The 11,515-nt window shown below is 38.0% G+C and overlaps 2 protein-coding genes across 2 annotated transcripts in view; both read left to right on the top strand.

The window, feature by feature from the left end:
- The first annotated feature begins 537 nt into the window (after nucleotides 1-537).
- supv3l1 (SUV3-like helicase) lies at nucleotides 538-9,545 on the top strand. Its single transcript, XM_037697482.1, has 16 exons — nucleotides 538-868; nucleotides 1,048-1,125; nucleotides 1,827-1,934; nucleotides 2,028-2,142; nucleotides 2,271-2,439; nucleotides 2,629-2,740; nucleotides 3,766-3,843; nucleotides 3,925-4,016; nucleotides 4,107-4,287; nucleotides 4,908-5,001; nucleotides 5,282-5,401; nucleotides 5,515-5,614; nucleotides 5,705-5,785; nucleotides 6,260-6,436; nucleotides 6,813-6,961; nucleotides 8,571-9,545. Exons 1-16 carry the CDS (start codon nucleotides 592-594, stop codon nucleotides 8,968-8,970), a joined length of 2,331 nt encoding a protein of 776 aa, XP_037553410.1. The 5' UTR covers nucleotides 538-591; the 3' UTR covers nucleotides 8,971-9,545.
- A 644-nt stretch (nucleotides 9,546-10,189) lies between these two features.
- The window catches only part of LOC119425956 (hexokinase HKDC1-like), a 15,957-nt gene continuing 14,631 nt past the window's right edge, over nucleotides 10,190-11,515 (top strand). The window contains 1 exon segment of the mRNA XM_037693517.1: nucleotides 10,190-10,277. Within this exon segment, the coding sequence (XP_037549445.1) occupies nucleotides 10,190-10,277 (88 nt within the window).

Here is an 11,515-nt window from a genome sequence, read left to right on the forward strand (position 1 = left end):
GGGAAAGATCATGCTTAACCGAGTCTTTCCATCCTGCATATTTTTTTTGTCTTATTTTCTAAATGGATTTAACTCCTGTTTAGGCAAGCTTTACACAGCGAATTACTCAACTCATAGTTGCGTATTGTTTTGTACTTTTTCAAAAATAAATAAATAAAAACTCAGTTCAGATAAACGTTTGGCGAGACGAGCATCATCATTTACATATACGATCTTCGATTTTTGCATCGAAGTGTCTTTTAATTGCCTGTTTAAAATAGCTTGTTTATTTTCACACGCATTTTTATAAATAAATTTTCCGTTTAATATGTCTTCACTGTCTAATATAAGATCTGTCGGTACAAACAAATAATAAATGAAGACGATATTGAATAAACCTTTTCTGTTCAATTTTCATGCAGGCATATATGTGGGCAAAAGGGTCCTTTTGCACGTTGCATTGCAGGCAGGAAAAGAAATGGTGTTGACCGTCCTTTGCTGGAGTTCATGTAATCTCTACTATTAAACCTGTATGGAAAATAATAAGTAATATGCGTATTTTTAAAGTCCTAAAAGGCTGCTGTTTTTCGTTTATTTGAACCGCGCTCAGACATGTCTGTAACCCGTTGCGTTCATTTGTTTTCTCGGCTCCAACGCCACTTAAACACCCGTACGAGTCGCATCGCAGGCGGTAGCTGTCGTTTTACTTCTGACTCTAGTTTGTTACTCCATCAGTATCCGAGTGGTTCTGCTGTTTTCTGTAGAGGTGTTTCAAATGGCTCAAGTCCAAAACTTCCGGACACCTCGCTGTTTGTTCCCGTCTCCCTGAACACTGACACTACGGATGATGGGAGTGTAGGAGCCGAACTGACTCAGCCTCTTGATAAAAGTGAGTAAAAGTCACAAAAGCGATACTTTTTGTTTGGAAGTTTATTCAGCGTGTAGAGAAACGAGCTCCTAGTAATACATAATGTTAGACTCACCTACTTGTTATGAAGTCGCATGTTATCAACTCTGCATTTCATCTGATTTCTGTTCATCTCTTGCTGTTCGTTTTTGTAATTTAAGGTGAATTGCTCAAAGTTCTGAACCGGTTTTACAAAAGAAAAGAGATGCAGAAGCTGGCAGCAGACCATGGCCTAGATTGTAAGTAATAAGCTGACAGAATTCATATCCATGTACCTTAACCTCTGACAAATCTTGTAACATTTTGTTTGACGGTTTATGCACCAAATCCATCCATCCATTATCTTCCGCTTATTCCGAAGTCGGGTCGCGGGGGCAGCAGCTTGAGCAGAGAGGCCCAGACATCTCTATCCACAGCCACCTCTTCCAGCTCTTCTGGGAGGACTCCCAAGTTGTTTCCAGGCCAACCGAGAGGCATAGTCTCTCCAGTATGTCCTGGGTCTTCCCCGGGGTTTCCTCCCAGTCGGACATGCCCGAAGCACCTCCCTAGGAAGTCGCCCAGGGAGCATCCTTACCAGATGCCCAAACCACCTCAACCGGCTCCTCTCGATGTGGAGGAGCAGCGGTTCTACTCTGAGTCTCTCCCAGATAACTGAACTTATCACCCTATCGCTAAGGGAGAGTCCAGCCACCCTGCGGAGGAAACCACCTAACCACCAAATCGCAGGATTTAACATGCCAGATTTTTTTGTACACAGACATTACTACAGTATATACGTTAACTGAAAGCAAATGAACACTGATGTGACCACATGAGACTTTTGATGCTGATATTAATGTAACCTTTTGCAGGACTGTCAAAGTTTACTTGGTTTGTTTTCTACTGCAGTCTGATTTTTGCACAGACCTCATTGACTGTGTTCCTTTTTGTGGCCAAACAGCTCGTCTGTTCCACCAAGCTTTCATCAACTTCAGGAAGTATGTCCTGGAAGTGGCATCACTGCCAGCTGATCTGCACATTATCCTCAATGACATCATCTGTAGTGCTGGTACGTCATCCACGCTGACTGTGTTCTTCTTGTAGTTTCTGTTAATTGATTTTTAATCATCTTCTATTGTTTGTAATATTTGCTTTTCTCCAGGGCATGTTGATGACATCTACCCGTACTTCATGCGTCATGCCAAACAAATTTTTCCGATGCTGGACTGTATGGATGACCTGAGAAAGATTTCAGACCTGAGAGTCCCAGCAAACTGGTATACATGACAGATCAGACCTGATTTAATCATTCTTATGCCTTTGTTTACTCTGTGGCTAACACTTTGAGGTACCATCACCTCTATATATTATTTGTAGTTTTCATAAGTGGTTGTGTGTACATCAGGTACCCTGAGACTCGAGCTATCCACCGGAAGGTGATCTTCCATGCTGGACCTACTAACAGTGGAAAAACCTACCATGCCATCAAGCGCTACCTTACAGCAAAATCTGGTGTCTATTGTGGCCCCCTGAAACTGCTGGCCCATGAGATCTTTGAGAAGAGCAACAGTGCAGTGAGTTGTTTTCATTTAAAGTTTTTAAATGAACGGAGTAAGAACTTCCAAAACAGAAAGGATGAAAATGGCAATCTGCAGGAAGAAAAAGCAGCATCTGTTTTTTTATTTATTTATTTATTTATTTTTTATCTGAAGTCATTTCCTGTCAAGCTTCCATCGTCATTATGCCTGTGTCTCCTCTCGCAGGATGTACCATGCGACTTGGTTACTGGCGAGGAGAGGACTTTTGTAGACCCGGATGGTCGAGCAGCTGGACATGTGGCGTGCACCATTGAGATGTGCAGTGTCACCACACCCTGTAAGCAGACATAACGTGCACAGTTTGTTGTTGTAGTGGTGTGATTTCAAGATGTTAACCGTAATCTCATACACTTTACATTGTGCATTAATTAGAAGAAAATTAACGTCATCCAAAGCACAGATCCTAAATTCTAAATTAAAATAGGGATATATTATTCAGTGGGTGTTTAGTGTTTAAGTTGAAGTGAAATCTGTATTTTTTTTCCTATTTGTTTCAAAAGGACATAGAAGATTTATTTTTTGTGGATTTTTTTTGGTGATGAAGTAATTTGAAGTTGACCAAATAATATTTTTTGTATTTTACATCGACCTGTCAGTTTCTGGGCAAATAATACCATCACATTAATTGTTGTAATCACGTTGCATCAACATCAACTTATTCTTAAATGAAAAACTTTATAGAAATGAACAACTGAAAAGTTGTTTTAGTAATGTATGTTTTTGCATTTCATCCCTTTGCTTTGTTCTTTGGAAAAATACATCTGTTCTCAGTTTGTGCTTCTCACTTGGCTCGATTTTTTTTTTTCTTTCCACTTTAAACTTTTGTTTGTTTTTTATTTTTTTATTCATATTTAAATATTTAGTAGAGAGATGCATTACTGTGTTGATAAAAAAGAGAATTATCGTATGCATTTGTCATTAATTTTTGTCCATATTGTAGATTGTGTTGCCTTTATGTCTTTACAGTGAATCTTGTTTGATTCTTAAAAACTGTCTTGTTTTGATAGGGTGAGCATTTTCAGTCTTTTCCAGTTCTTTCCCACAGGAGAGTTGCTGATAACAAATTCAAATATATTTCATGCCATTTGCACATTGTAACATTTTAAATTTCTTTAAAAAGAGCGGTTCCTTTCCAAAATGCATCCGTCCGAACAGAAACGCCTGTTGTTTATCCCCTGGTGAAGATTCGCATTCATCTTCATTCTGAGATGTTTTTAACCATTTTATGATTGGATTAAGTACAAATCACTGATTGACGGAATAATTTACCTCAGGTGGTTTGTATTTTTTGTGTTTCTGTAGACGAGGTGGCTGTTATTGATGAAATTCAAATGATCAAAGATCCATCCAGAGGCTGGGCGTGGACCAGAGCACTACTGGGTTTGTAACACATGTGTTGTTATCTCGCCTTAAACCTAGTTGAACCTCTTTAAATTTTCATCCTCCTGTGTGTTTGTGCAGGTCTGTGTGCAGAGGAGATCCACGTGTGTGGTGAACCTGCAGCTGTAGACTTTATCAAAGAGCTGATGTACACCACTGGAGAGGAGGTGGAGGTGAGGCAGGGACAAGATTTCTAGGGCTGTTTTCGAACCTTTCTGTGTGGAGTAACTGCAATCCCCTTGATATTTCTCCTCCGTCCTCAGGTTCACACCTATGAGCGCTTAACTCCATTATCTATCTTGAATTATGCTTTGGAGTCGTTGGATAACCTGAGGCCAGGAGACTGTATCGTGTGCTTCAATAAAAATGACATTTACTCTTTGAGCAGACAGATCGAGGTCAAAGGACTAGAGTGTGCTGTAATATACGGCAGCTTGCCTCCAGGTGAGTGTGTTTGTGGTTTTTATCGGACATTCCAGGAGTTTGTAAAATGATTGGATATCCTGAAAATGTTTATTCTTAATTTGATGAGAAAACCCAAAAAAATGATCAACCCGGTGTTTTATTTTATGTTGAGCAGCGGTAGAATCATGGCAGTTCAATGTGTGAGGAATAACTGTGTGTTTTCTAGATGGAAACGAGTCGTTCTTATTGCCTGAATACAGTCCTGAATATTCCTTTTCTGTCTGTAGTTTGGGCTAAATGTTAAGACACTGAAACTTTGATAAAATTCTGCAATAAATAATACTGGGTTTGGGTTCTGTTTATTGCATGTATGATTCAATGCAATAAAATAAACACATTTAAAAGGTAACAGATCATTGTAAAACTTGATTTATTTACACAATAACTTTAACTGCTGGATTTCTAGCCCCTGAGCTGCTGGCTTTCAGAAACTGTGGCCCCTGAACAGTTTTGTTGAATAGCCCTGTTCTAAGTTTATTTATACAGTGTGTATATATATAGATAGATATAGATATATATATATAGATAGATATAGATAGATATATATAGATAGATATATTTTTTTTCAGTAAAAAGTCTTTATTCTTCATTAATTTCAGGCACCAAGCTGTTGCAGGCCAAGAAGTTCAATGACCCCGATGACCCCTGTAAGATCATGGTTGCTACAGATGCTATTGGCATGGGCCTCAACCTGTAAGCACCATAATGCAGAACTGATGCCACTGCCGCCTCAAGTTTTACTGTCACACAAACAAAATTACATAGCCGTATAGCGTAATAAAAAGTGTTAGTTGCAGTCAAATTATTCCATTATTATTATTCCATGGTTATTTCTCATTGACATTTGAGACTTATTTACAGTATTACATGTTGTCTGGACTGTCAAAAGTCAGAAATCTGTGTCATGTACACAAGATCTTAAACAAAATGCTGCTCGTTCAGTGTCTTCTGCCCTTCTTCCCCATCTTTTCAGGAGTATAAAGCGTATCATCTTTAACTCGCTGATAAAGCCCAACATTAATGAGAAAGGAGAGAAACAGATGGAGACCATCAGCACATCACAAGCTCTGCAGATTGCAGGCCGAGCAGGAAGGTCAGTGTCTTCTCTGTCTCAGGTTCTCCTCATTCCAGTGGACTTAACATTTAGAGGGAAACGAGCCAGATATTCTTTATAAGTTTGAAATATCAAAGTGGTCTTCTCTGCAGGTTTTCCTCCAAATTTAAAGAAGGAGAAGTCACAACCATGCACAGAGATGACCTTCCTGTCCTGAAGGAACTCCTCAGCTACTCTGTAGAGCCCGTAGAGGTGATCATAGTAGTATCTAAAGCATAAAACTGCTCTTTTAGTCTGCATCCCATGAACCAAACAAACGTTTTATGTCCTTGTTTGTCTCAGACCGCAGGTCTCCATCCAACTGCGGAGCACATCGAGATGTTTGCTTATCATCTGCCTGATGCAACTCTCTCCAACCTAGTAGTGAGTAACCATGTTTGTTTTAGAGTGGCACGTATCTGATCATATTTGTTTGTTTTTTGTTTTTGTTCTTTTTTTAGTAAAGGCAGTGCAGTTACATTTGGTGCAAGGCAATTTTATTTATAAGCATTTTAAGCAAAAGCAATAGTTCTTAAAGGTTTAAAAATAAATATAATATGGCAATTTGATCATTTTTAATTAAATTTTTGATTATGTTAACAGACCAAGAAAGGTAAAATATGTTGCATTTTACTTTCTTTTTTTTTTTTTAAGCATATACATTTTTCAAAGACCAAAAAATGTACAGTATATCTCTTAACTAACAAAGAGATATGTTTCTGTTATTATTATTACCAAAAAAGTCTTGATAAGTGCAACAAAATGTGTTGTTATTAAAGTAAAAAGCAGACAAACATTAAAGTTCAAGTGTATGTAAAATTCCAGTAGTCATGTATTTCTCTTCCATCTTTTTTTCAGGACATCTTTGTCAGCCTCTCTCAAGTTGATGGTCTCTATTTTGTCTGCAACATTGATGACTTCAAGTTTCTGGCTGATATGATTCAGCATATACCGCTTAACCTGAGGTCACGCTACGTCTTTTGTACTGCCCCCATCAACAAAAAGCAGCCCTTCGTATGCACGTCCTTCCTAAAAGTGAGGAGAAGTAAAATTACACATAAGATATGATGGGAATCCTAAATCTGTGCTGAAAACACTGATGATAGTTGATGGAGAAACGGTGGAGTCAGTATTGTAGAATAATGAAGCAGTAATTTATTGACTAAATACTGTGTTCTAAGCTCTTTTACTTTATGATCACTTTAGGCTGATGTTAGAAAAAAAATTATTGAAGTAACTTTTGTGATTTAGAGCTTATTTGTTGCTAATGAGCAAAGAAAAATATTTGATACATAATGAATGCAAATGTTAAAAAAAAAATCACATACAGGGTTGTGAAAAATATTTATAATGTTATTAATGTATTTAATTTTACATACTGTCCTGAACAAATTTATTGGTCTTATTTCAGTTTGCACGTCAGTTCAGTCGAGACGAACCCTTAACATTCAACTGGGTCTGTCGGCACATTGGCTGGCCTGTGGCTGCACCCAAAAACATCAAGGACCTGGTTCACCTAGAAGCTGTCCATGACGTGTTGGATCTGTACCTTTGGTTAAGGTAAACACTTTGCATTTCCACTTCTCTAGATGTTTATGAGTGTAGTTGTTTATTGCATATTATTTTAATAAGTCTTGTATCTGCCTTATTCCTTGGGGCTCTACTGTTTGAATGATTATGGGTACTACTTCCTGTCAGACACAGGAAGTAGCAGTAAACATCGACTAACCATGGAGCATGGACTGTGGTTTATTTGAAAGTCATTTGCATTCAGTTTAGCAGATAAAACACTGTTTTTGTTTTGTTTACAGTTATTTAAGAGTCAGAGAGTCAGAGTTTCTTTATTTGTCATTCACACCACATGTGGTACATGTGGTGGAACGAAATTGTGTACACAGGGTCCCAGTTGCATCCAGCAAAAGTATAAAATCTAAAAGAAAAACGGTAATAAGATCTAAGATATAAACTAAGAAAAACGTTAACTAAAATACACTAAGCACTAGTAGTACAAAAACTACGCTGAACAGCAGCACGAACATGAGTCTGTGTGAGCAGATGAGCACGAATGAATACAGCAACATGAAACAGATCAGCAGCAACATGAAACAGATCAGCAGCAACATGATGTGATTTTTCACAGTGATGATTCTGGTTAGAGATTCATGAGTCTAACAGCCTCAGGGTAGAAGCTGTTCCTCAGTCTAGTGGTTCTACACTTAATGCTCCTCAACCTCCTTCCTGAGGGGAGTGGGGCAAAAAGTGTGTGTGCTGGGTGAGTGGGGTCCTTCATGATGCAGGTGGCCCTCTTCCTGCATCTGGAGGTGTAGATGTCTGTGATGGTGAGGAGACTGACTCTAACAGTCTTCTGTGCAGCCTTCACCACTCTCTGCAAAGCTTTTCTTTCTGCAGCTGTGCATGAACCATGTCACACGTTGATGCTGGAGCACAGGATGCTCTCCACAGCACACCTGTAGAAGGAGGTGAGGACTGAGCTTCCCAGACCAGCTCTTCTCAGCCGCCTGAGGAAGTAGAGTCTCTGATGAGCTTTCTTGAGCAGGCTGGTGATGTTGTTGCTCCAGCTGAGGTTGTCATTCAGGTGCACATTCAAGTACTTGTAGCTGGAGACCACTTCCACCGCAGATCCTCCTATGTTCAGCGGGAGGTAGCTGTGTTTATTCGTCGGAAGTCCACGACCATCTCCTTCATCTTCTTCACATTGATGTGAAGGTTGTTCTTCCTGCCTGTAGCTGGACTCATCGTTGTTTGTGATGCATCCCACCACCGTAACAACCACAAAGTTTACTAAAATAGCCTCACAGAGTTCAGACACCTGTTGTGTTCATGGCTGCTCAACAACCAGACCAAACTAAATCAGTGGCTACAACTACAGTGTTTTGAACACGGACCCAAAACAAAAAAACATGTTCCTGTGAAGCAGTATAGTTTCCATCGCCTACCTACAGATGAGGAATTAAGAAGAATGTGGCTGAAATATATGAACGTGAAGAGACCACCCAAAACGCTGTACTTTTTGCACAATAACAAATGCCGGTTCTGGTCCTCACCGGAAATTGCGCCCGTAATTCACGCAAGACAGCGTGGAACCTAGGAATAAGGTGGATAAACTAGCCTGATTTAATCCATTTTGTTGTTTTCTGTGTCTCTGTAGCTACCGTTTCATGGATATGTTTCCAGATACAGCCTCAATACGACAAATTCAGCATGAACTTGATGACATCATTCAACAGGGTGTCCAAAATATCACCCGTCTGATCAGAACCAGTGACCCAAAGCTCACAGACCCTCTGCAGATACAGAGCAAAACACTTGGCCAAGCGGGGAGTAACCATGAAGGATCAATCAACACTTTGCTGACCAGAAGCAAAGATCAGAGAGGCTCCAGAGAGAGGATAAATCTCTCTCTGACGAGTCGACTGGTGAGAGACGGGCTGTTGACTCCAGATTTACTCAAGCAGCTCCAGAAGGAATGGTCTCAAAAGCAGAAAGAAAGTCAGAATGCACTCAATGCAGAACAAAATCAGAACGACGGAAGGAAAAAGAAGCAGTAGAAGAGTAGAAACAGTCATGTGTTGTCCTCCATCATCATGGTTAGCTCTGTTTTAATGGACATTGATAACGCATTGAAGCCACAGCTCAGTTGTGTTGAATTAAAAAGATGTGCCGTACTGCAACACAACATGGACACAACAGGAGTTTGATTCTGGACATTTGGTCTGGATTATAAACTTCAAAAGACTTGAAGTGTTTTTACACTATCTGTTTAACATGTGCAACAAAAATCACCACCTTTGGTTTTTTTTTTTTGCCTACACATGGACAAATTGGGCATGGCTAGAAAATACTCATTCCTGATTAGTGTCTTGAAAAGTGGGCGTCTGGAAAGTAATTCTCCCTTTTTGTGAACAGAATAGCTTTGAAAAGTTTTTTGTTCTTGTTTAAGTACATATAACTTCCAACAAGCTGTGCTCAGATTTGTCTGATAGGATTATTATATTTTTTTGTCAGGAGGAGCATGAATGCTGTTTTAGATGCAAAAACATTTCCAGTGTAGATGCATTTGACTTTTTTTTTTATTTCACTCTGTTCAAGCAAGAGACTCTTCAGAAAGCAGGTCAAACTGTAAACACAGAGATAAGGATGAACTGTTCCCGTTGCTGTTCACATCTGGATTCATTTCTATACTTTCTTGTCTGAACATTTAAACAGGTGACATTTTTTAATAAAAAACGCTTTAACTGGATTTTTATTCTGTTTTGATTTGGAGCTTTGAATTACCAAAAGGGAGGTGGGAGAGTTTGGTCTAGTTAGGACTTGACCCCTGCCAAGAAATATTTTGAATATTTATAACCTCTATTAATAAACTTTTTTTTTTAATGCTCCAAATAGAATTAAATTGCTAAATGTCAGAACTTCTTTTATTTTACTTCTTTAAGTCACTTTAAATTAAATGAACTTAATATTTTTCCCTCTGTAACTCTTGGATGTGTTGTAAATGAACTGTAGGCTCTGCAGAATAAATCCAGATTAAGTCGTAAAGTGTGAATCTTCAGATCGGGTGAGGAAGATGAGAAGGGCTTGTCCTGTTAATCATTAAGTAGGTGCGGTGGTTTGTCAGTGCTCAGTGGACTCGGGAAGAAGAGGAAAGCCTGACAGGCAGTGACTGAAGGCAAACAATTTTTTTTGTTGTTTTTAGTGAAGTGTCCACTGCCCAGTACGCGGTCGTATCCACAGACCAGCTGTTTTTGTTGGTCTGTTCTGTGTATCATAATGTTGGCTGTTCATCTTGTTTCCTTCTTCTTCTCCAAACTCCAGGAGGATCCCACAAAGAAGGTAAGAGCTTGTTCTAATAAGGCACGTGCATTTTAAATACATTTTTAATGCGTTATGCTCTAGAAAAGGTAAGAAACTGACAATTCATGTGTAAGAATAATTATTTTACTGCCTGGCAGAAGTTAAACTTAAAGCAGCATGTTCATTTATTTTACATTTGACAAAGGTACAAAAAACATTGGATTCGTTGCTTTGTTTTCTGCTTTGAGTAACCGTAATTGTGTCAAGTTCGTCAAAGATTTAATCAGTTTCTCTCATGTAAAATTGCCTTTTTCTCACAGATTCCCATTTAAGTTTCAGAATTTACCCAAAATACAAACTGGCTGTAGTAAAAAGATCAACAGAACCTTTTATTTGCCTTAAAGTCATATTTCAAGGATGCTTTGCAGACGTGCAACATGCTAACTTTATTCAAATTAACAGATTAGGTAGGACTGTAAAAATGTGATCGTGCTGTAATCATTAATCACTGTTTCACCATTTCTGTCTTAATAATTAACAGCTTTCTCGGTGTCACTGAGGTGATTTAACTCACATTTCATAAAGGTCAAAGTACAAAGTAATATTCCAGATAAAGTACCTTAGTATTAGTGTATGTACAACACCAGTAAGTGAGATATTGTTTCATAAACATGTAACCACAATTATACATTGACTAATAGCAGATGGTGTGCCTTCAGATTAATACATACATGATTAATTGTAGCTGATTAAATAACATTTTTTTTAGTAATTCTAAGATATGTTCTAAAATTATGCATATAATGAGAGTTTTATATTCAGATCTGATGAAAAAAGCAACGATTAAAACATGTTCAGTTAATGTAGGTGAAACAGAAAACTTACAAAACATTGAATAAAATACATGACTGAGCTTTAGTTTTTGTTAGAATCTAAACATTTACTACTCATAAGTACGTAACCTATTTTTCTTAAAGGACATGATGTAAGGGGACAAATAATGGAGCACAAAAATAATTTGTATATTTAAATGTTTTTGTTTTTTCTCATATATTAGCAGCACCTGTTTATGAATCACTAATTAATAATGATAATGAATAAGAACAGAAAGCCCTCAGATGTGCTTTTATTACTGTAAACTCAGATACTCGCACAATAGAATTTGTTGAGTAAAGTATATATCGGTGTGTGTCTCTTATATACATATATATGTATATATGTATACAAGATATACATATATAGAGAGATAGTTAGATATATAGAGATAGATACATAGATAGATTATATATATACAGTATATAT

The sequence above is a fragment of the Nematolebias whitei genome, chromosome 2 (assembly GCF_014905685.2).
Source record: "Nematolebias whitei isolate Nwh7 chromosome 2, NemWhi1, whole genome shotgun sequence".
Classification (NCBI taxonomy): Eukaryota; Metazoa; Chordata; class Actinopteri; order Cyprinodontiformes; family Rivulidae; genus Nematolebias; species Nematolebias whitei.